Below are 26075 nucleotides of genomic sequence, written 5' to 3'. Positions count from 1 at the left end.
TCGCTGAAGTTCGCTAATAAAAGGACCGTAACACTCGAACGAGTTTTAAAAAAAAGCTGGCTACTTTTGCTTTTCCTAATCCGTTGATGGTTCGTTTTTACGTGCTCGTTTGCGAAAGTTATAGAACTGAAATTTCGCCAACACATAAACATGGTGACGGACTTTATTTTAAGGTATATTTAAATACTGCCAGAGCAAATCATGGCTCAAGCAGCGCGACTACAAAGTATGCTGTGTGCCTAACCTCGCCTTAACTATGAAAAAAGAAGAAAAAGCTTCGATCTTTTAAGACGCATTGAGAACAATGAGTTCGTAAGCCAAATCTAGCTTTAATCAGTCGTGTTACTATACGTAAAAGTGAGTTGTATGTCGGCAATTATTCTATTGTGTTACATGTTGGCGAACCGTAAATATAGTGCGCCTCATGAAAAGCACATTTCCACCCTTACCGCTCGATGCAAACATACAGAAAATCTAGAATGCTTAGGTAATGAACCTTCCCCATTCAAGGTATCATCGCCATCAGCCCCTAGCGAATTTCCCTTCTCTAGAAACACATTACACTACCGTAACGGGCTATCGGTTATCTATATCACGTTATCGGTTGTCTCCGCTTTACACTTGACGCCGATCCAATTTTCTCTGCTTGGCTTACATTAGAGCATATTTAGTGTCATGGTTCGCATCAAAACACAAGCACGACTGTTGTCTCTAACTATAACACGAAGTAAAACTGACACAAAATACTTCCGTGGAAGAGCGTAGCATCCTACGGTTGCTTAAGTAAAATGCTTTTATTTATTTATAGCATAAAGAGGTCACCCATCCGAACTACTGTGTCATCACCAGCCGGATGTCCAGACCGCAAGTGTGATGGATGTACTCTACTGACTCTATGCCAAGAAAAGAGAAACGCTAACCGGGAACGTTTTCACGGACGCCATGTGTTAAGACCCCTACAGGTGAGCAATAGACCTTGCATGCCCAATCCTCCTAAACGCACGATACTGCCACAGAAACAACATCTAGATTTCAGGCACTTGTTTTAGGCAGGAGCCATTACGTCATGTATTAACCTCTTTCCTGTTTACTACAAGTTACGTTTAAGAGCGTTCCTTAGATAGGTTTTTCCTGACCCTCGATCAGTTTACTCTTTGAATTCAGCATAAACAAAGACGAAAACCAAAACTTGTTTCTAGCGATATGTCATAGTAGATGAAGCAGCATGGCTAGTTGCTTCATATCCCGCGAGCCAATTTGGACCAAAGCCACTCCACGATTGACATAGAGAACATGGGACTGCCGACGTTTTGGGCGGCTGTCACACTAATCCGCGCCTAAGCGGCTTTAGTGCGGTTGCGTCACGTAAATGAGAGCCGCGCACAGAGAAAAATGGGGACGATCGAAAGGGCTTGTCGGAGTGAAAAATCACTTCCTTCGAAGTAAGGGACCGCGGCTGTCAGTTGCAGGCGCGCTTTTGGGATTCCTTTCTGGATCTTTTATTTGTCCCTCCCACTAGCGCTGACGATGGCATGCGGCAAGAACTCGAAGCAGCAAATACACGCGAAGCACTAAGCCGACGCAGCCGCACGACTGAGCTTGGGAAATGGCGCTGGCGATAACGAAACGTCGATACGAGATATGAGCTTGCCACACTGGCCAGGAGAGCTTACTGCGTACCACAGCTTTTTTTTTTTACATTTCTTTGAGTATCTCGGCGAGACCCAGTTTGCTACACGCAAAAATCTTGTCACACCTGATCATGAAACCTTTCTGTAGATGTCTGGCGAGAGCTCAATTAGTGTAATCACATGCGACGTCAACAGTCACGGCAATGTCGTTTATTACCCGTTTCAGAGGGTCAAGGTCTTTTTGTACACGACCGGCTTGCATACGACGGCCCTCACCGCATTATGAGTAGTTTGTACTAAGCTAATTCTGCACTAATGCAGACATGCCGCTAGAGAACTTGTGCACACTTCACGACGCATAAGTAATGAAATGAATGCACAGCCGGCCAAAACTTTAGGTAGCGTATGCGACGGCAGCGTTTTCCGAGTTGTTGCCGCTTATCACGGAGCAAACTTGCGAAAATAATTAAGCTCACGCTCACTAAGCCAGTGCATAATATTTGAACTTTCCGCAAGTTTAATTCGTCGTAAAGTGTAGGAGCGCACAAAAAGCACCCGTCGCGCACGCTAGCTAAATATTTGGCCGGCTGTACATTCACGGCATTGCATTTTGTTGATGCCACTTCTCAGCCGATATGCAGCGCCTTTAATCCTGTGTGTCGAGTCATTTGGAATTCTTCTCTCAGATCCTACTTTATCCCTTGCCTTACGACGCGGTTCAGGTGTACGCCAGATGAGACAGGTGAGACAGATACTTCGCCATTTCCTTTCCCCCAAAACCAATTTCAATGTCGTTCCATCTCTGTTAACATTTTAGTTTTCTTGACTGCCAAGAGCAGTTGAACATAATCCAAGGAGAGGTGGCATCAAAGTACCAAGAACTGCGTGTAAAATAGCATTGCAATAGCCTGACTGTTCGGTGGGAAAGAAGAATTGAACGGCTATTTCCCCTTCCATTGACCCCTCAAGCCACACTTTAAATTTGAGAAAGAATTGAGTAACAGAAAAAAAAAGTAACCAAAGTCAATATGCACAAACAAATCGTCACAATAGCAGGGCGCAAAAGCATCCTTAGTAAATGTATTTCCTATCTTTCAATCCTCCGAAAATGTCTTCCCCACCCTTATTTTTTTTTATTGCAAGAAACTCAGTGACAAGTCATTAATTTTATAGACAAGAAACTTCGTGTTTTTCTGCATGCACAAGCATCTTAGTGACAGGTGCAAGTGAATAACATCACTCGCTTATTCATGCATGACACCAGCGCAGCTAACACAGATCAACATCGCACACTCTTTGAAAATCCCGAGTGTCTGTGAGTTCGCAGTTTTTATGTGTGATTGAATCCCGGTTCGCCTTTTTTTTTTCTTCACTCTCATCTGGAGTAACATGCCAGGTTGGACTAGGCACACCTTTCCTATACTCATTAAAATCTCTCTCTCTCTCACACACATAACCATACCGCATCGCGTTGTCGAACTACCAAGCCTGCAAGTTTCAGTAGCAGGTGGCGCAAGCTGCTTTTGGCTTCTTAAATTGCTATGACCCGCAAAAGGAGGTCCTCACCATTAAAAGAACGGCGCCGCTCGGTGTTAACAAAAGGAATGAGCCGAAGAAGTATCGACCCGACGGCAGCCGCCGCACATTACTGTCCAGAAAAAAAAAAAAGTTACATCCCTGAGATATCCTATAGATATCAGGAAATGACGACCAGATTTCCTGAGGTGCCAAAATGGTACCATAGACGGGATGGACACGACTTCTCCATAAGCGCATAGTGAACTGTTTACGGACGGCGCTCACTTAGCCTGCACTTTTCTTGGCCAGGAAGTAAAGATGATTGAACATAACGCAGACATTAAAGCTCACTGACCGCTCCATTACCATACTGATGTATTTTCGGTGAGAGCATTGGAAAAGTCCTGTGACAAAACGCAGTTCCGTTTCGCAGGTACAGCTCTCAGGTTTGGACGGGAGGGGCACTTAAATCCCCCAGAGAGCCGGTCGATGTCCAACGCATCAGCGAGCCGAGAACGACGGATGTGTTCGGGCCCGGCCCTCAAACCGAACTCTCGATAGCGCCGCTTGTACATGTTTTCTACACAAAGGTGGCCGCAAAGTTTTGTCGACACAGGAGCACGGCGTGGAAATGTTGGAGTTTTTAATGACTGCGGCATTACGCTTGTAATTGAGAGACGTGCTGGGGTGCCATAGTGCACGCAACTGTACCTTTTCGGTTCTCTGCGTTTTCATTGTCAGGATTCACATAAATTATATTAAAAAACTAAGGGGAGGCGGGAAGTGTATGCTCGTGTTCGTCTCGTTCAAAAACCATCAAACGCCCCAGTCTCCAATAAAAATATAAAATGCAAAATTCAAGCAGTAAATCACTGTAATAACGAGACTGCTGCTTTAATTCATGGATTCCTGAAGAGTTGCAAAATGTGGCACATTTTTGGGCATCTATTTTAGTTTTTTTTTTTGAACCATGCATTCTTCTCATGAAACGGCCGGCGTTGCCGCTTGCACTTGATTGTTATTTTTTTTTCGCACTCACATCGGACGTTGAGGAAGTACCCGTAGGAGGCGAACGTCCCGAGGCGGTGGACGGCGGCGCACCGGTACCAGCCGGCGTGTTGGCGCTCGATGGCCGAGAAGTTGAGGAAGCCGTCGGGGCTCTGCGGCACGGGCGGCGGCCCGTCGTCCTTGAGCCAGCGCGGCGCGCACGGTGGATTCGCGTCCACCGCGCAGTGCAGCGACACGGGCATCTTCTCCAGGATCGGGAACCCGAAGCCCGGCTCCCGAGAGATCGAGAAGGACGGAATGTCTGCAGAGGCGTCACCCGTCAGCTTAGTGCGCGGCTCAGTACAGCAGAACATGCTACAGATCGATAGTTGAAAATGTTAGAGTAAAGACCAACGTTAACTTCAGCAGGCTCACTAGCACTCAAAAAGCAAAGTTTTTTTTTGCATCAAACATCCGGAGAGCGTCGAGTTCCTTCCTCCAATAAAGTCTTTTTTTCCTCCTCTTCCACTTAATGAACGCATTGTTCCTCGTGCAGACGAGCTTTTGATGTTCAAGGTATGTGGTAACGAAATGTAATCATTGGCTTTTACTTACTCTTTTACTTACAGTTACATTAACACGTACGTTATGTTAATATTGGAGTGGTATTGCGAGTATTTTCATCGCCAGTGACGCATACCGTTGTTGTATGAAGATTGTATTTACTGTTAAAAAATAAAATAATGAGGGAAGCGATGAATCACCTGCCTATTTCTATTACATTTAAAGCGAAGAAAAAAATTCCCAGGCTTCTTGTTCTACTTAGGGGGAGTTAAAATAGAAAACGATAGCAGCAAATCATAGCGTGTTGAAAGATAATGAGCGCCACGTGCCCTTCCACGTCTTCCAGGCGCAACGTTCAGCCGCGTTCACCGCGGACGCAAAACATTATCCAAATTTTGCAGGGAGCTTGCTGTAGGTGGGCAACAACTTTTAGCCCGGGTGTCCCACCGGGATTTCTGTTAAATAATGTTCACCGTTCATTTTTCAAAGTAAGAGCTGACGCCCTGCTATAGCCCACCAACAGCAAAAACTTCACAAAGCCAGTGCATAACTCATTCCCAGCAGCCTACGTCACAACTAGAGGATGGGCCGTGATGGGTTACTGGATACCAGCTCTCATACCCGGCGCGCGGAACCCCATCCAACAACCCATCACGGCCCATTCCGTAATCGTGACGAAGCCACCGGGGGGGGGGGGAGCAGCGGTGCATCGGCCTTGCAAAGTTCGCTGCTATGACGCAATCTTCCCCGCGCACTCACAGAGGACGTCCAGTGTGGCGGCGACCGCCGTCGAGGTGGGCCACGAGACGTGGTACACGTGGCAGGAGAGCCGAAGGCCGTGCAGGTCGCGCGACGCGTTCAGGCTGAGCAGACTTCGCGTGGTGTACGAGTCCTCCTGGGGCGAGAACTCGACGAAGAGCTGGCTGGACGCGGTCAGGTTGCTCTCGCCCAGCAGCCAGTGCATGTGCCGCACGGCGGGCACTGCGCGGCGAGCCACGCAGCCCACCTCGGCCTCCTCGTGCTCCTGGATGGTGATGCGCGCCCCCTCGTGCAGCCGCTCGCCACCCAGAGTGAGGAACGGCTCCTCCGGGGCGCCTGCGCCACAGAGGGATAGATAGGCACCCTCATTTATGAATATTTGCTAGGTTGAATGGTACATCCACAGTTCCAGTCATTGGGCAGTGGGTTATGTTGCATGTGCGAATTTTCGAAAGCAGGATACCAGTGTTTGAAAGCGGGATACCAATTTTGGATAGCTGGATGCCACTGTTCGAAAGCTGGAAAGCCAATCCGAGGCCTTTACTGGCCCATGTCGCGGAACGAACGCCAGACCTGCGCTGGCCCCTCGATCGGCCGAAAGTTGGCCCAAAACTGGCCTGAAAGTGGGGCCAATGTGTCAGAGTGGTAGCGCCTTGACTAAATGCCAATGTGGGACCGCCGTTCATGCCAAGTTTTGCCAATGATCGCCCAGTGCTCGCCCAACGCTGTTGTGCTGCCTGGGGATGGACGTTAATGGAGGATTGCGCACACTTGACAACACAACGAAGCAATCGTATATACATTATTTGCTTGTTTGTTTATTTGTTCATACTGCAGCCCTACATGGCTATATTGAAGGATTGGACGTGAAAAGCATACTGTCTATATCAACAAGCAACAGAACCATGGCAAATAGTAGAGACAATATGAACAGTACAAACCAAGTACTGCTACAACTATTAAAAGCCGTTCGAAACAAGTTTAAAGGAAGGTAACAAGTAGGACCAGGACAAGAATTCAATTATTCGATAACACGTTAACAAGGTGGATTGCTGAACTAGTTGGTACATTATGAATAAAATGCATCAGATAAGAACCGACAACGAAGGAACACATAGGTAAGGATGATGCTGCTGCGACGCGGCAAGAAACTGCATTTAATAATAATAATTGGTTTTTTGGGGAAAGGAAATGGCGCAGTATCTGTCTCATATATCTTTGGACACCTGAACCGCGCCGTAAGGGAAGGGATAAAGGAGGGAGTGAAAGAAGAAAGGAAGAATAGGTGCCGTAGCGGAGGGCTCCGGAATAATTTCGACCACCTGGGGATCTTTAACGTGCACTGACATCGCACAGCACACGGGCGCCTTAGCGTTTTTCCTCCATAAAAACGCAGCCGCCGCGGTCGGGTTCGAACCCGGGATCTGCGGATCAGTAGTCGAGCACCCTAACCACTGAGCCACCGCGGCGGGGCCTGCATTTAGGAATGTCCGTACGGGCAAAATAAGCCTCGATGTATAGGTCATGGTGGCTTCTATTTTTAGGTGGTTTAGCGAGGATTAGGTAATTATTTTAGGAAATCAGGCAAGACGAATTGATAATAGAATGAACAAACTTCAGTGAATCGCTGCAAGCCTAGAGATGAAAGCGCTGTGGAAGGCGCTAGATCCCTATTGAACTCTATCCCAGTGTCTCAAGTTCGGCAATAAGACAGACGCCATCGACATCAAAAACCTGCTCTGGCGATGACCGGCCACTGAAGACACAATATGCCGTCACGTAAAAGACCACGCAGTCTCCGTTTAGCAGAGCTGTACCTAGTACCCCCAGACTTTCAGCAAAAACAAATTTATGGCCTTTCTATAGACTCCGCCAAAGAGACAGATTTCGGATTTTTATAAATCTCTCCCATTCTCCTTCACTTCCATAAACAGGCAGTGGGGCATCTTTTTTGTATAAACTGTTTTGGCTTACTTACCCACGCTTGCATGTCAGAGTGAGAACATGTCGTTGGTGTTGGGGTGTAGTAAACACATACAGAGAGTATTCACAATGAACGTGCATGTTTTTATGCATGTGCCGTGCCTATAGCACGTTTTGTGCATGCGTGCGAGAGTTTGCAACAGCGCAACATTAACATGGGATTCTCAGCACGCTGTTCTCAAGAGATGCCAGTACACCTAGCACTCTGAAGGCCAAGGAATACACATCAGCGAACAATTTGAGAGCAATGGGGCTTCTCTACCTGAGTTCTTTTTTTAATTGCAGTGGTGGCAACACTGTTAGTACTTTTTTAAACATTGAAATTTAGAACATAAACCTTTTGCACTTAAGGACACAGGTTAGGATAAAATTTAAGAAAAGTATTAATTTCTTGTTTTCTGTTAGTCTAGAATGCCGAAAACTTTTTGAGAATTGTTCAGCGACTCACAACCTTCTCCATACTTTACTAGAGCCGTAACAGCCCGGTTTGAGAAACTGTGTGGAGAGCTGGCGTGACTGCTACCTTCGGGGCAATGGCTCGCTCGTATTTCTGCTGCAGAAAATGATGTTGAAAACAAGACTAGGGCATTTTTTTAAACTCTGCTGGTTCCTTAACGACAGCGAGGCAAACCAAGAAAGGTAAGTGGTATGTTCTATCGACCGGTGCTGCGTCTTACTTTGAGCTCGTGTAACCTCAACTGCTGCACGCGATTTCCGCACCACTGCGTGGTAATTTGAAAGTTTTATTTTACTTTTGTTCGATAACTTAGAAAACATGCGTAAGGACCTTTGGGTCACGCATTTAGAGATGTTTGCAGCCGACAGCGACGCCTGTCAGTGGGCGAGGTTCGAAGCACCGCGTCATCTGGCGTGCATACAAAAGCCAGATAACGAGAGAGCCTTTGCCCTTTGGAAAACAGACGCTCGTACACATCAGTTCTTTACGCCTTAAAGTTCATGTTTCAGCAACTATACTGCCAGGGTTTCTCAAGAAGTTTCTACGCGGTCGAACCCAAAACGGCGACTAATTTGGTCACGGCATCTGGCGGCGCGCAAGGAAGAGTTCCTTTTTTAGAATACACAACTAGAACCATTTTAGACGCAGAGCTCACGTTCGGCGATGCTAGCATGGACCGAGCTAATGTCCTTTAAGGTCTCTGGTGATATTATAGGCCACTGCGGATATCACAAAACTGCTATCATCAGATATGGTCACATGAAGTGGACCGTCTTCGTCAGTGCTTTACTGGGAGAGGCGGTCGAGCAGATCCGAAAGGAGGCCACAGGAACCGACCGAGAAGCAACTGACATTTGCACGGGTACTGACTATTCTGCTAGCGCCTACAAAACATGTGTTTCAGCGCACACTGTCCCTTCCTGAGAATTGAAGCAGATTCATGTTTTGCCTTTGACCTCAACATCTCAAGCGAACAACTTTTGTTGCATTCCACTGATTATTAGAGAAACAATAAACGGCTGACTTTTATTGCCAGATTTATCCACAGAGGGATTGAGACCTGCAAATGTAGAGTAATACGCACCTAGGCAGTCGCCATTTTTCTAGAGATGTTTTGTCCTTTTCAAGGAACACTGAGGGCAACCTCCTCGAATTGATTCTATGGACATTTCTGCCTATGTTAACGTTTGTTCGACGGCAAAATAGCATTTGTGGCTGAGAAAATTGAATTTAAATATTTTCTCGCCCTTCGACTTGAACTCATGACGTCTACACTGAGAAGCATTACTTGCCGTCGTTTGAGTTTTGCAGTGACGTATCGTAATCTCTGCGATCCGAGGCATAAAATTTGGGTTTAGGCGCAACGAGTTTACTCGCGAAACCGGCCGGTTATGCCGACACCGATTTCATTTTTGGGTATTTTCTGTATAAAAGCTCCGTTTTTGGGGACAGCGGTCTCTTTTTCGAAAGGTTGGTCTAGTTTATCGATACACGGCCACTTCAAGTTGTCCCCAGTGTTTCACTACCTTCATAAAAGTGGTCAATAGACGGTCTATAGATTTATTATAGACTCTATTGCTTTCCTATAGATATTACTTTTGTCTATTCGCAGTCAATAGACCGTCTATAGACAAAAATCTTGTAAAACTATATGACCACAAATCTATAGATTGTCTATAGACTGTCTATAGGATCTGTATTGTCTTCAGACTATTCTCTAGGATTTGTCTATAGTCAGTCTATAGACTTTGTAAACAAAAGTACACGGATAGTCTAAAGAAATTTTTGTGAGGACTGGGGCAAAAAAATTATGGTTTCAGAAAAATTGACGGAACTGTGAATATCAGGCGCAAAAAAAAGTAATTTTAGTGTATTTAAAAACTCAATGAACAATAAATTAGAACATATCGGTGTATATGCAGCAGGTTACGCAGAAAATGGTTCGTAAATATTCCTCAAAATACATGAGGAGCATAGGACCTATAACCTCTGCCCATAACTTGCACAATCTCTTTTTTGTATACTATCAAAAAGAAAGATCATTGATAAATCTTCCTTACAGCTCATGAGCTCCTGTGATGTTCCTAAAAGTTATAGATCCGCTCGCATGGTACGTGTGCAATGCTCGAATTTGTACAGAAAAAATAAAAGGATATATGCACCGCAGTCTTTGTCTGTATACATTCCACAGCAAAGCTCGAAAGTCTCGGTCACAAAAGAAAACGTTGCAGTGCTATGAAAACTGTAAAATAGCTTCAACGAATTTTGAAAGAAACGTTAGTTTAAAAATTGCTTTCAGCGAAAGAAAATAGTAATAACAAATCAGCCCTACCCTGCTTCTAGCAGGCTTCGCTGCCCTGCTTATAAGTGCCCACCCTTACGAGCTTTCGGGTGGCTTCGGGATTTCTCTTTCGAGCGGCGACAATGGGAAGCTCCAGCGCCACGAAGCGGCTGCCGTGGCTCCGACAAAAGTCAAACAGTCGATCGCACACTTGGCGCGAGCAAAAGCACAATGAAGCGCGGCCTCTCCGATCTCTCCTTTCGAGTGCGCACTTCTTGGGTTTCCCTCTTCGGACGGGGGGCGGGGAGGGGAGGGCCTTTAATTTATCTCGGCCTCGTCCCAATCAGGTCCGCACACCGCTCTTTCACCCTCTTTCCCTTTCCCCCTTTTTCCCTTCTCATTCCGTCGAGCTCTCGAATTCCGCGCGTGCGGCCCACAAAAGGAAAGAATTATAGAAAAGAGAAAAAAGCACGGCTGTCAGCCGAATCGGAATCGGAGACCCAGCGCGCATTTGCGCCATTCGATTACTCGCAGGGTAAACATACTCTCGCGTTTCCTGCCTCCACAGCTTCCCGAATATACTCCTTATTATCCTGATCCAATTAAGTCAAAGCGTCGCCGACGTCTCCTTCCGCTCTCCGGCCTCGTCGATTCCCAGCCGTCCCCGCGGCTGTCTCGGAGATGACGTAACTTTCGCCTCGGTCCCTTTTAGCTGCTCTTCGCTGGGACACTCGGGAAAATAGAGAAAGATCAATAAAGACAAGGGAGAAAACACGAGAAAGCACTAAGAAGCCCGAGAAACGGAGGTGAGCCGTCGAGGAGTGCCCCTTCCGGTTCTTAGTTGACTTCTTCCGGTGGATATAGACTTTCGCTATCAACGTAATTGCCTCACGACTTCGTTGCCATCAGTAATGAACACGGTTACGCATTGCGTTGCCAAAGTTCCCAATCAGCTATACGTGGCTCGCCGACCCATGTCACGGATTTCGAGTGCAAAAGCAGAGTTTCATTTCGGAGTAAGCTTTATGTTATTTATACGCCGCGGTGGCTCGGTGGCTGTGAGGTCCTTCTAGCGAAAACCTTGTTAGCAATGCATGTTTTCGATCAGTGAAGCGGCGGCCGAATTCAGATCGGGGCGAAAAGCCAAAACCCTCATGTATCGAGAAATCAGTGCGCACTGAAGAACGCCGCATGGTTGAAATTAATATATTAATCTAGAGGCCTTAACCATATAAGCTGTGCCTTGAAGCTATTCTCTCGGTTTCGGCGTGGAACAGTCTATGGATTACTAAGAAGCAGTTTAGTTTGCCACGAGGTCAGGTATTTCGCTTCGTTTTAGCGACGGATAACAATGGTGGATCATCCCAGCCTATTCAAACGAAATCAGTGCGTTTGCTCCGAAGAGCTATATATAGCTAGAGCTATATACACAGAGCCATATATCCGAAGAGCTATATTAAGACTTGCACTCTTTTCAAAGATGGGCTTTATGAGTTAGAGTAGCGCTTTTTTTTTTGGGGGGGGGGGGGGGCATAGAATTGACAGCGGTGTTGTACATCAGAATACTGCCAAGACGTGCTCACTAGCAGCCTGTTTAACTAATATTGAATATTTAACTCTTTAACTATTACTGTTGGGCTTTTTAATTATCAGACGCGTGTAGCCCACCGTAAGTTATGTTTTTGGAATTTCGAAAACACGGTTACCCTGGACGCTGTGGCCCAACAAATTTTGCCCACATCGCACCAAAATGGACGAGCTTGCGAGAAGCTCGCAGGCAAAGCAAACTCTCCAGTGCACGGAACTCGTCAAATAGCCAAAACTTGCTGTGCCACAGCGCCGACGGTAACCACTTTTTCGAAAATCTGACATACTGATATGGCTGTTACTTGCAATGAGATACACGTCTCTCAATAATTAAGGAGCCCAACAGTAATAGTTAAAAACACCTATTCAGTATTAGTTATTCAGCCTGCCATTTAACACATACTGGCTGTTTTCTAGTCTACTACACCGCTGACAATGCTGTGCCGAAAGAAGCGTTCTGTTAAATGAAAAAATCCTATTTTTAGAAACTGTGTAAAGTCTTAGATAAAACACCGTATATATACACACACTTCCAATAGAAAATAATCCTATTCGTCGCGATATGATTACATCAATTTTTTTCGCAGCGTCTGTTAGCCATTGAATCTGAAACATGCCACGCAGCAATCATGCGTAGAGCGTATACTCTCGTTTGGCTCAAGCGCTGCGTCATTCATACTCGAATCCAGGCGTGACTGCTAACTCTGGGCCACGCGATGCCAAGGGCTCGGGGCGCTGTGAACTGCTTGCAGTAACGGTTCTGCTCTATTAAGCTTGGAGCGAATATAAGGAATACATAGCCTAACGGCTGAAATTAGTTCAGTGCAGCTCTTTTGAGTTCATTACGAACAGGAAGCTGCACCAGCGCAGCTATATACTCTCAAACGGTGTATGCCGATTTGTTATCGCGTTAGTGCCACGCTGTTGCGTAACATTCCCACGACTGACCGAAATGCTCCAGGGTGAGCAGATACCGTTTCGTTGTTTCCGCAGAGTTTCTACATTCCTACCAACAACTAACTCTTAATGGTAATAGTAATTCACACTCTGTTCCCACCGCTTCCCTTGAATTAGCTGCATGAACGTGGCCTTAGACAGCGGAACGAAATTGAGGTTGGCGAGCAGTTAGATTTGGAGGCTTTCCGCGAGAACAGCTCGGACCAGCTCCGAAAGAAAAGCGTTCGTTAGCATAAAGACAGCTCTGTTTGTGAGGAGATATACTGTTGTCGTTACTATTATTGTTGTTGTTCTTGTGGTTGGTACTCTACCCCATTGTTTTTTATTGCCTTCATCCATGACTGTTCGTGTCTTACTTAAATGCATCATTTTCCAATAGGCTGACGATGCTGTCCTCCTTCAAATAACTTATGCTATCAATCGTCGATTGCACAGCAACATAATAATGTACATGAGAAAAAGTGAACACTTTGTAGACTGACATTACTTTGCAGACTACAGGAATTCATCCTTCGATTTTCTACATAGCGATCGCTGTTCGTCGTGTTCCTGCTCTGCACTTGAATAAGTTCGCTAAGTAAAATACAGCACATGGGCGAAGTATTTGCTGACTTTCCTGGGAGGCTAATTTTGCCCACATTTGCAATAGACTTCGAAATGCTGCTTGTTTGTTTTACTACCGCAGAACCAGTGTATCGTTTACGGTAAAAATAACAAAGATTGTTCATGCATTTGCTCATGGAACACTGAAATGATGCATATCGGGTGGGACAGCACAGCCGGACGAAAGACAGACAGAAAGGAAACAGCACAGACGAGCGCTGTGTGTGTTGTTCCCTTTCTGTCTGCATTTCGTCTGGCTGCGCTGTTCCGTTCAGTATGCATCTATATCAACTCTCGCATGTTTCCATACTACTATGTATAGTGAAATTATACCACAATATTTAGATTTTGTCGTCTTTCCTGGCATAACTACGTTGATTCGCCCTTGAAAAACATTCTTAAAAGCGAAGCGCACAATTCGCCAGTGGTATAATATAAAAGTTTCTTTAAGTACTAGTTTTCATCCTGCCAGCCGTTTTGAGTTACAACAGTGGTACACTGCAATAATACTGAAGCTATACATTTAAAATAACATCTATTCCCTAGCGCTCACTCCACTGCCCAGCGCTCACTTCGTTATGATAGTCAGTTATTGCTACCTCACCCTTCTCACAGACATGGTCATGTCAGGTACTGTGCGTACGTGTCAAATGTTCTTTCTTTGATCGCTTATCAGGTGACATTAATCATCCCATCTTTAATCATCCCATCCCGTCATCCCATCTTTTCTTTTGGTCGGCGCCTTCTTCTTTCGTCAATCATCTACAAAAAATTTCGAAACATCCCTGTGTTCGACTTTCGTTCCCATGATGCGTATGTCGGTTCATTCGCTTCGCTGTACCAGACTTATCACTGACAGGTGATTGCTGTTCGTGAGACAGATGGATTGACTTCTGCACAGTAGTTTATTTCATGACTGTACATTATTGCTCTCTCTCTACTGCCGGGCCAGCTTGAATGGCCAAGCTCCGAATGTCAGTTATGAAATGACTTGCCCAATCTTTACTATGGGATAGGTTTCGTGTTAATTACAATATTATTAAACTACTATAGCTACTACTAATTGTAATATAACTATACGGCTGAGTCAAGATTTGAAGGTCATGGTCAACAATGATAAACGCACAGCGCCGAAGGATTGAAACCGTACCGAATACAATACTTCATCTTTGTGGGCTTATCCACAATCTTAGCCGTAATTCTAATAAAGAGGTCACATTCCTAGCAGGTGCTCCGGTAGTTGTTGGCTGTGCTGAGGACGAGTTGACGAAGCACCTTGCTTGTAGCAAGCTTCTGATGTGTGCTTGTAACCAATGTGCACCTCACAAAGCGGCCTCAAAAGAACCAAAGTTCAGATTTCGTCCAGAAGTGTCTTTCTTAGTCTTTTCGAATTGCCCACAATACGGGATAATGAAAATTCCACAAGTGTGCTTTCCCACATAACTATGTTGCCAAAGACATGATGGCCGACTTCTCTATAAAAAAGACTGCGTGGGCTACAGGTCAGGAGCTAAGGGTGTAAATAGAATGCAAGAAGATGTATCTTGAAAGAATGAAACAAAAAAGAACTACTCACTCTTGATTTGTTTCAGCTGGAAACGCAAGATCAGCCATCTTCTCTTGGGAAACAATGTTATACGAGAAAGCGCACTTGCGGAATTTTGAATATCCCCCATTGCTACCACTAATTTTGCATCAATCAATGCTTTCAAAACCCACTGCGTCTTCGTTGTTCTTCGTTATCACCAGTCTATCGCGTAAAGTAATCTTTCTGCCACTATCGGTAAACGAGGCCCGAGCACCCACCGGTGACGACCAGCTTGAGCACCTTGGTGACCCGGCGCACGGAGTCGTCGTCGGCGAACTCTCGGCACTCCCAGAGTCCGTCGTCGGCGCGCGTCACCTGCGTGATGGTCAGCGCCGCGGTGCCGTCGCGCGAGATGTTCCACTGGCGTCGGCTGGCGCCACCTGCGCCACCCGAGCCCACGTCCAGCACCACGGGGTGCCCGTTGCGCATCCACTGCACGCTGCCGCCGGGCGTCTCCAGGAAACACGGGATGCTCAGGCTCTCGCCGGGGTTCACCACCTGCGCCGGAAGACCCGTACTGGTTATTCGCACGACCCACAGGGGGCGCCTCAATTGATCCAATATGGCGGCGTTACGGAGGACTGGCCCCGGAGTTATCGTAAGCAGAATCGCGCTTGTTTTGAAATTTCACTATAAACATGGGCTTGTCTGTCGATGGTGGCAAGCTCGCGCGAGCGCCACAGTCTAATTTCTCGAGAGTGTACAGAAACAAACGAGAAACAAGAAAGAAACCTCTGTTTGGGTTTGAAGATGGCCGGAGTCAAAGAAAAGCGGTGGGCGGTCGACGCGTGCCTTGGAGAGAATTGAAAATCGATGACTTCGACGATTAAGACAAAAAGGGAACGTCAGGTAGGCAAGACCTGGCGACTGCCAGTCTGTCATGCTGCTTCGCAGAAATTTAGTGAGAAAAGTGCGCCCATCACTGTTACTTGAGCTTTAACGTGTAAATATACGTATCTTGGCGCTTTTCTGGGTTCATAAATTTTATTAGCCGTGTGTTACTTCTAAAATTAATGCAGATTGGTAATCGCGTGCGCAGGCGCAAGGCGACAACAACGAGGTCACCTTTTCCCGCTTAATATGCTCTCGGAGTAATTAACCGCGTCTTGCGCTCCCGATTTGTTCGCAAACAGCATGTGGAAGGTATGCACTGAATGTAAGGTCCCTATGATGAAATATTTTTCGTCCGATTCTATTATATTCTAGCAATCCGCCTGTGTGACTCATTCCAGCGACAGCGAAGGCATGATGCAATTAAAGTGCAAAAATAATCAGAATGAAATGGAATAAGAATAAAATCTTTACATCAGCCACCCGCCACTCTGCCAAGATAACAAAGCACCCTATCGTATACACTCATGGCGTAATAAGGCCCGGCATTATAGGGAAAGTGATGGATAAAGCTATTCGTGCTTGAAATGTGCCCGTTAGTCCTGTGTCTTGAACGGTGATTATAACGAGCTACGCCGCTTGTATGCGTATATACGAAGGCGGTTGTAGTCCAAGAAAATAATGTTTTTCTTTTATAAATTAGGGCTCACTGTCTGATAATAATTTATTTGTCATGGTACTGCTAGCGTTCCAGTACTTCATGTAAACATCCTGTTTCCGTGATCTCTGTATTTCTAGCACCAGAAAACTCTTCCTGTGACGCTTAGCGGCTCTTGTGCCCCGTTCGCGTGCAAACACGCATGCAAAAGCGCTCTTAAGATAAATTTTCGCTCTAAGACTTATGCAACAACGCGTGAATAACCGGAGAAACTCTCAGGCAACGAAGGGAGCGTCGCTATTCAGCGCGCGCCTATCGTGGACGTCTTAGTATCAATCAAATACGATGGAAGAGAAAATTTATTTTCTTTCAACTTCGTTTTTTTTATAGATTTCAAGCTTGTTTTTTATCTGCATGCAACTTTTGTTGCATTAGCTGTTTCTAACGTTTAGTATTAAAGTTGTATTAAAATACACATGGTCTGCTGATTATTGATCTGTGCATCGGAAGTCATGTAAATGCCCTGCGCAAAAGGTGCACCGTGTTGCGGCCATTTCGTCGTCACCGCAGGGAACCCTTCAGGGTCGTAGATTCGTTTCGGTAAGTGCTTTCACTGCGGCCGGCGTCTTGGGATTCCCATCGCGTCACGGTCCAACTCCGACCCAGAAGCCCATAGCGTTTGGTGCTTGCTGGACGCAGAGTAGGGCGATAAAAGAGGGAAGCTTGCACTCTTCTCACTGCGCCTTCTTGCTGCCTTTCCTTTACGGTTCAGTTTTCACTCGTCTTATGCTTCCGTACAGTGTTGCTGTTTTCGTGGTGGTTGTCTATGCTTTCAGAGCTCGCGAGGATAGGACCTGAGTCTGAAGCTGTGGTGTTTGCTGTCAGCCCTTTCTGCGCACTCGCTTCTACGTAATATGAATGCCGTAACTACCCCTGATTGAACAGCCCCGTGTCCTCCGATGCCTTCAGGTGTGGTATGCGTCTTCGGGACATTCGAACACGCGACCATTCTTGCATAAGCACGAGTCTATGTGGAGTTTTGTCATTCGACGTGATGAGATATGCAGCTTTGGTCAGATGACGCTGCAGCGTTTTTCTTTTTCTTACTGCCCTAAAATAAGTTCAACAAGATTCATCCGTGCTCAATATTCTCGCACGTAACGCCGGTCGGGTAGTAAGAGCACAGATATGGAGCGCCTAACTGAACCGCAAGGCGATGCTCCCCATCAGGTAAGTTTTCAAAGGTGAAACAAGAATTATACTGACTTATGCAACATTGTGTCTCGGTCCATTGCTGCAGCTTGAAAAAAATATGAAGAATAAAAATGGGCAGCTCGTTTCTAAGGTTCAAATCAGGTATAACTGATAATTCCTAAATCTGGTTCTAATATAGGCTTGTATGATTTTTTTTCTTTTTGCAGCAAAACAGCTATGGGCACACATTGTGTTGTTGTGTTGTGGGGCATCAAACGGCATATATTTGCGCCAAATGCACAAAGGACCGCGTTACTGCAGAAAGAAAATTTTTGCGAAATCGAACTGCTTTCTTTTTTCATTTGAAACAATTCTTCCATAGAGAAAATTACTACCCACAATCGGAGCATTTCCACGTCCTTGTTATAGAAATGACCATTCCATCACGGCGTGGCAGCTGCTCTCCACAATCGGTGGGCTTCTCATTCTTTTCCCGTACAGAACCTCAGGATACTCGCTTTTCCTTCCTTCCTTCCTTCCTTCCTTCCTTCCTTCCTTCCTTCCTTGCTTCCTTTCTTTCTTTCTTTCTTTCTTTCCTTCCTTCCTTCCTTCCTTCCTTCCTTCCTTCCTTCCTTCCTTCCTTGCTTCCTTTCTTTCTTTCTCTCTTTCTCTCTTCCTTTCTTTCTTTCTTTCCTTCCTTCCTTCCTTCCTTGCTTCCTTTCTTTCTTTCTTTCTCTCTTTCTCTCTTCCTTTCTCTCTTTCTTTCTTTCTTTCTTTCTTTCTTTCTTTCTTTCTTCTTCCTTTCTTTCTTTCTTACTTTCTTTTCATCCTGCCTCCTTCTTTCTTTCTTTTTTCCTGCTGTCACCCTTTTTCTTCTCTCCTTCTTTATTTCTTCCATTCGTTCTCTGTTTTGTTTGCCAAGAGAGAAAATCGAAAGGTTCAGCCGCAAAGGCGGACTGGACGGCTGGTGGAAACGTGGCCCCAGCCTGCTACTGCGCACTTGAGGAAAAACAGAAGGACGGAAAGAGATAGATAGAATGCAGATCAAAGGCGATGATGCGCTACGAAGTCGTGCAGGCTCCATCTGCTATTATCTATGAGGACTGGGTCATGATGCTGCGCTACAATAAATTGGTTCTCGGGTACACACGTCCCGCTTACTTTTGCGGGTGACTGTACTATATGTATTTTTTTTTTACGACGCAGAACTTCCGTCATTGTTATTAATTTTCCTGTGTTTTTTTTGCATTGCGGAGGCTTCATGTGCCTCCCTATTATAAGAGGATCCTTTCCGTCCGTAGAGTAATTCCCTTTTTCTCCCATCATTTTCATTAACATAAACGATACACTATACCGGCTCCTTTATGGTGTGCTCCACAGATGGCCGGAGGTGTTTCAGTGCGTAAATATACGTGCATTGCGGTTTTTTTTTTAAGCGAATGAGCAGTGCTTTCTTCATTATCGTAGCAAATATCCCTCTTTATGCCGTTGAGCGGATGCGCATAATGACTAGAAACATGTCACCAAGACATGTGGTAATGTTCTTCGCGAGCAGGCGAATTTATTAATCTTATTTCTGCACACTCCTTCGCTGTCAATAACTCTCCCACCCGGATTCATTTTGGAACAGGGCCATGTAATAGGACGTGGGATTGAAAATCGATGGACAAGACTCCAGGCTAGAGTCGAGTAAGGCGGACAGATTTATCCGGCTAAAGCTTCGTATTATTAACGGGCCAAAGGCTTCTGAAAGGGAAATGGAAACGAGGTGCCAGTCCGCTAGTTGTAACGTATTTGCTTTTTGCCGGAGCCTCACTCTCGAAACAGCGAACAATTCATGCGCAGTCCTCAATACGGACCATGACAATCCTTAATTGAGCCAAGTCGGTGTACACGTTCACACGTTTTGCAGTTCATTTACCGTATGTGCAAGTTTCAGGTTAGGTCGAAAGCGCATTGCGCTTTGGCTGCCTGTACATGAACAGAAGCATCAATTCATTTAAGCTATTCCCTCTATAATTTATTTTCGGCAACAGACAGTTATTGCCGTTACTAGGAGCTCCCTAATTTTGAAGAAGGTCACCGTGAAGACATCGCAATTTACCTAAACACACGTTACGTAACTGGTCATCAATGTACCTAGGCATTCATATCACTTCAAACCTTAGCTGGAGAAACCCCAGGAAAGCTAAGCGCATGCCAGGCTATTTAAAACAAAACTTTCAGTAAACCCGTGCCAACACTAAGCTTGTCTTTTACAAAACAGTTGTCCGTTCCCACCTTGTGTACGCCTCACCAGTTCGGGACCCAGACACTAATGATCTAATTAACCAGCTAGTAATGATTAAAACAATTCAGCTCGTTTAATCCTGTATAATTATCAACGCAGTGGCAGATTATCTACAACGAAATCTAACCTGCACCTTTTACCTTTCGCATCTCGTCGAAAGCTCACGCGGTTATGCCTCTTTCATAAAATGTTTTACGACGATAACTTACACGATAAATTCCTCATACCGTCATCATATGTGTCATCGCACATAGAGGAAATCCACAAACTTAGCATATTTCTGTGCAATACTAGAACTTTCTCCCCTTTATTCATAGCCCGCACATCGAAGGACTGGAACCGCCTCCCCTCTATGATCATAAACGTATTTCGTTTCACCACGCTGTGTATTTGAAATGTTACCGCGAATTTAGTGTCTGCCGAAATTGCTATGATTTTCTGTAGCATGAACTCATATACTATACATATTAACTATTGATCGCTATAACGTGGACCTCACCTGTTACTTAATTACATGTTACTTGTAGTTTCATATTTCTTGTTGCGTATCTTTTTGTATTTTTCAATTCAACACACTGCCCTCGATAATGTATCTACTTTGAGGGTAATAATACATTTAAAAATAAATTTATTGAATATATCCTAGGCACAAACATTCATTCTGCGAAACACAGTGCTATAATTATCCGAGACAGCCTCGAGGGTAATATTCCTTTAACGGATGATGCCTTTTAGATATCACATGTCAACTTCCTGTTCTGGTAGGTTTTATCAGGCATTCAGGCACACCGCTTGGCTTCGCAGCGACAAGACGCAGGGCGACACAGTGCTAATAGTCTAACAGGCAGTTGATCGCAGTAGAGCGATGCAACACTCATGTTATGCACATGGTTTTTGTGCTACGAAGCTGGTGAGAGTATTCATCCCCGCGGCGTCTTACGCCAACTCAAGGGAAACAAGCGATTAAACTCGTCCGTGTCGCAACGTCCGTTAAATAAAAGCGGGGTTGTGCACTACGGTGAAGTGTGCTCCTTGAAATGAGTAATAAGCGGTTTTCGATTGTAGCGCTGGTGACCAATATTTCAACGGTTGCGCGTGTTTACCGGAACAACATTAAGAATTACTCGTGCGAAATATCGAATGCTACCAACGGCACAATGCTCATATGTGCCACAAAGTGCGCCGTTAAAGATTAGAACACTTCAGCGAGTCAATGGAGTCTCCGTCTGAATTAACCCTGCACTGAGCACATGCGTCAACTCAGTGGTAACCATGGAGAGACCAATTTTTTTTAGATAAATTTGTAACGCCGACATACATCAACCGGTGTCGTAAGCACAAATATTCGAGAAGCGCGCTGTAGAGGTGGACTTGTTAAAAATTATAAAATAAAAAAGTTAAAATAAAAAAAAAATTAAAATGAAATTTTTTCTAGGGCTCCATCCGAATTTTGGGCAGAGGCGGGCAAAAGGACGGGGAAGGGGGCGGTGGAGGGGGTCTTGTAGGACTTGTTAAATTCTTCAGCCTTCCCACCTCTTTATCATGAAGAAGAAAACTAGTTTTGACATATTTATTTTCACGTGCTTTTCAAGATTTTTTTGCAGACATACTGTAGTGCGTCAGCTATATTCGTGACGCCCGTCCCGAGGTCCAGCAGCCTTTTGCGATCCGAGATGTTTAGCTTTATGCAAGTTTAGCTTCACAAGTACGCACTAAAGTTCGGTACATATACATATATATTATTTTCATTCCGAGATATAGATGGCAGCTTTAATTTATGGGGTGACGTCAATTTTACGAAATTACATTTAAAAACGCTCCTGCCATGAAGTGCATTTGAGAAATAGGGCTTTTCCTTCCACGTTATGCCCATGGAAAAGGCTTCAAATCAGCACATAGAACCAAAGCACTGCAGCACTTTACGAAGCCAACGCTCAGATTACTGCACTATTTTTTCCTTGAAGCACACCTTAAAAGACATAGCTGCATTTTCTGCAGGCGAGTGATAAGGCGACATAAATATTCGTACGTTCAGTGGCAAAACTTCATAGGCCACGGGAACCGCGAACATGCTTAATTTTCTCGCCGCCAGGGGGTGCAGGCAGAATATCATTTCTAGGATGCCCCGATAGCCAGCTTTGCTTTGAAGCGCGGGCATTGAGGCACCCTAATCATTGCCGCGAGGCCGGTCGGGTCAGAGACCGTGGAGTGAGGAAGAGATCGCGACGGGCCATGCGTGGAAGCGCTGCCAGGTGCTTGCTGCGCATGCGCTGTAGGCACCTGGCTGGCCTCGTATACGGCTGTGCGCTGGTACATCTCCGTTATACTAAATCTCTCCGGTATTGCGTTCTGACAACACAGCCGTGGCTTCAAGCCTGGATTTCAACTTGCTTGATGCCGTGGGCGTTAGGGCGTTCGAATTTAATGCAATTGCCATGACCGGTGAACTTGCGGCGTCGGGGGCATGTATAGCTGGGACTCCACGCAGAATGACAAGAGCGTGGATGGAGAGCAATGTGAGGGTGTACCTTTTCCGGCGGCTCGACGTTGTTGGCTGCCGAGCCTCCCGAGCCCGGCGACGCTGAAGTTGCCACCGAGAAGGTGGCGCACATCACAGCGGCCAGCAGGGCTTGCGAGCTCCTTGCTCCAGGTGTCGATCCTGAGAAAAAGGTGAAGAAAAAGGAGTCGCTGTGGTTAAGGTTCTAGCATACAAGCTTCGTTCAAGTTATATATTTAAAAAATACAAACACAAGGAGGACCTTTTTTGTTCTTTTGTTTCGCTCACAGAAGTGCTTAGAACAATTCTTTTATCTCTACCTTTCTGTGATGCGTCTATAATAATAAACTAGTGCACGCCCAAAGCACTTCCGAATTTATAGCTTTATTTTATCTCATACGAAGGCGCTTTAAGGACCTTGAGACGCTTTCAAATTATGGTTAAGAGAATAATAATAATAATAATAATAATAATAATAATAATAATAATAATAATAATAATAATAATAATAATAATAATAATAATAATAATAATAATAATAATAATAATAATAATAATAATAAACCATCATAAAAAGTTTGAGCGGGCACAATTACGGATGATATACAGCGCTTCAGTCAGTTTCTGTTGTTTTAACAGCGCAAAAAACGCTTAATATACAAGAATGTAAACTTAAAGGGGAAAACAGTTCAGTTAAGTGGAATCTTGTAACAAAAGGAAACAAAGCAAAAAACCAATCCAGAATGCCAGTTGGAACTATGTTTATTTCATGTACTAATACTCTCCGAAAACATGTTCCTGAATTTTCAGATTGATTCGCGCGAGGCTTAAATATTAGCCTGATGCTTTCTCGTAGTTTTCGTTTTCTTCAACCGCCTAGGTTGAAGAGGAGGAGGAACTACTCTATTTATGCTGCATATTAAAGGGACCCTGACGGCAAATAAAGATCGGCATGTGTCCACAAGCAACCACAATCTAACGACAAATTAAGGCACTATACTTTCACTGAAAAGAGAGCTTTTAGAAAATTGAAAATGTATGCACAGGTGTCGCCATCACCTGCCGATTTGGAGACGGGCGCACGATAACAGTTTTTATTTCGCGGATTTCGGAGGTTAGGCTACACCTCTTTCCATTTAAAACAGTGATCACGGAGTCCTTTTTGTGTAGGCCTAACAAGTTTGAATCGAACGGCGGGAAAATATTGAAATCCCATTTCTCCCGCACAAATGCTTGCTTCGCTGTCGGAAAGATATCAACATGAGCAGAATACATCACAAAATTAATTTTTGATCACAAAACAATTGAATTTAGTTGTTCCGAGTGTCCCTTCAAGCGCTATAGCGTGGCGGATTAAAGATAGTTGGCAGTCCCGATGGGACAGCGATAACCAGCTGCGACAGGATGGAGCAGGAATGTCAGGGAAGTTATGGGATATGATGGCGACGGGACAGAGGAAGAGGTTACGATCTGTTCGGGAGATTGAAGGGTAGATATGTGGGGTCAGTCAGTGGACGATGTGATTATCAGGTGAGCTGCACTCATACGGCTGTCAAAGCCTGATCTTAAAAACGTTATAGTGGCACTACAAGCTTCAAAAAGCGCGTTATTATCATCAAAAGCCTTCATGCACTCGAACCTCCAAGCAATTAAATGCTAAATACTCGCATTATGAAATACGTTTACTCACACATGATGGTTTCGTAAAAGAAATCAGTAGATTCGGGCAATAGTTTTGACTGCATACATTATTACATGGTATTCGCGAACATCACACTGAACGGATAAACTTCGACCTTGGCGCTTTCGAAAACTTTCCCAAGGCGGATACACCAAGCGTAAAACACACCGCGCTCGGAATAGCACTGTCGTGAAAAGATGTTAGCGCTCACTAAGAAGGCAGCAGTTTACATCCCTCCCAACACAACCAGCGGGTAATTCTGAAATCTACGCCTAAATAAAAAACAACACCCTTTCAGGTGCTTTGGGCTGTTTGAAGTTAACGACCTCAGCGCCACCTTCCCAAGATGGCAAAACATTTTTAATAATGAGCAGCAGTCAAAACATGCAGCCCGCGGTTATGCGAAAGCGATCTAACCAGCCGATTTCCAGAGAACCTTCTATAACCCGCTTATAGATATCCCAAGGCGCGCCGAAGAAAGAAGGTTCAAGTGGGCGCACTGACGCTGATAATGAGCGTACTCTCGCTTTGGTATATTTTTTCCCCTCGGGACGGGGGTCAACGCCTAACTTCGCTCGCGCGGCTGCGGCTGAGCGATCCTTTTCAGCGGCAGCAGCGCGGCACGATCATCAGCGACTCGCGAGTTTTACGAGTTTCCTTAGCCGGGAGGCTTAACGATCCCGCTGGTAACTAATAGAGGCGCCTGGTTCTCCGCTTTCCCTATCCTCTTCCCCGTCTCCTTCCGGCTCCCTCTCCGTCGAGCAACAACTTTGAGCCGCCAAGCTTCTGGAGAGCACTCGGAGCTTCAGGCGCAGCCGCAGCTGGACTTAATTCACCGGCGGCAACCGTTATGCGGCACTTAAGCCCCCCATGCGCTGCACCGCGAACGCGCGAAGCCCAGAACAAACAGCACGTCAGGGAAGATGGGGACGGTGGGGAAGGAAGGGAGAAGAAAAGAAAGACACGGAAGAAGAGAAGGCGCCGCCGGTTGTTGCGCTCCCCGCACCCCGGGAAAGAGCGCGCCAAAACGGGAAGTAAAGGTCCTCGAGGCACCGCCGCATCTCCTTCCCACCCTCCCATAAACAAACGTGTTTCCCCACACCGCACAGCCTGGTAGATGCCGCGAGAAGAAGGAGCAGGGACGATGGGGAGGCAGGCGAGGCTTATGGTATAAGGAGCCCGGGAGTAAATTACTCTGCTTACCAGCACGGAACTGGCAATTAACCGCGGCTGGCCCCCAGGGGAGCTCGTGGCATCGATTGCTTCCGCTTGACTTGCGGCTGCCGGAGGTGCGGAAGGCGTCGTCGTCACGGGGCCGCGGTTCTTGTGTGCGTGTCGTCGGGAACGCCGGACGCGAGAAGATGAGGTGTGGCGCGAACGCGCGGGCGACCAACCAAACTCGCACTGCGCTCTCCGCGTTCACAGCGGCCCCGGGCGACATCGCTGGAGCGCTGCAGACAGACTTCCCACCTGCTCATCCAATTCGCGTTCGCTGCGGTACCTTCTTCCGCCCGAGTTCCCTATTATCTTTCCCTACTTCCTGCTCCACCGTGCAGATTTCTTCCTTCCTTAACTTTTTTCGTTGCGTTGTTTCCTTCGCTATTATTTAATTACCGTTAACGAGGTAGGAAGCAGAGTTCGTCACAGTTGTCTAGCTGGTCTCATGCTAGAAAAAAGCGATAAATAATGTCAACAATCACCAGGAACGGGTAGCGAGGTTTTCTCACTACTGCCGGGGGAAGCAAAGTACCTGGACGTTATGGCTAAGCTTCACGTGACTGGTGCTTATTGCAGGTCGGCGCAAAGAAAACACGGGGCTTTCGATTCAATGTGCATAAAAACACGTCTTGGCTGGGCTTGGGGCGAAATAGAGGTTTTCTGAGCTGTAAGCAGTGCCGGTTTGTCTTTCGCGACCTGTGAAAATTAGAGGCAGTGACATGGATTTAAGATTTGCACTTAAATGCTCACATGGTCACTTCACCGCGATCAAATCCAGCACTTCATAAATG

The 26075-nt window shown here is 45.7% G+C and overlaps 1 protein-coding gene across 1 annotated transcript in view; it reads right to left on the bottom strand.

Moving 5' to 3' along the window:
• Positions 1-26075, bottom strand: part of LOC144093801 (kin of IRRE-like protein 2) — a 191690-nt gene that overhangs the window by 14702 nt on the left and 150913 nt on the right. Inside the window, exons 3-6 of the mRNA XM_077627505.1 lie at positions 22417-22547; positions 15134-15413; positions 5460-5795; positions 4189-4458 (exon numbers count right to left, since the gene is read on the bottom strand). Of these exons, the coding sequence (XP_077483631.1) occupies positions 4189-4458; positions 5460-5795; positions 15134-15413; positions 22417-22547 (1017 nt within the window). The remainder of the gene's footprint in view (positions 1-4188; positions 4459-5459; positions 5796-15133; positions 15414-22416; positions 22548-26075) is intronic.

This window comes from Amblyomma americanum, chromosome 6 (genome assembly GCF_052857255.1).
Source record: "Amblyomma americanum isolate KBUSLIRL-KWMA chromosome 6, ASM5285725v1, whole genome shotgun sequence".
NCBI classification, from domain to species: domain Eukaryota; kingdom Metazoa; phylum Arthropoda; class Arachnida; order Ixodida; family Ixodidae; genus Amblyomma; species Amblyomma americanum.
This window is presented reverse-complemented; position numbering and strand designations above follow the sequence as displayed.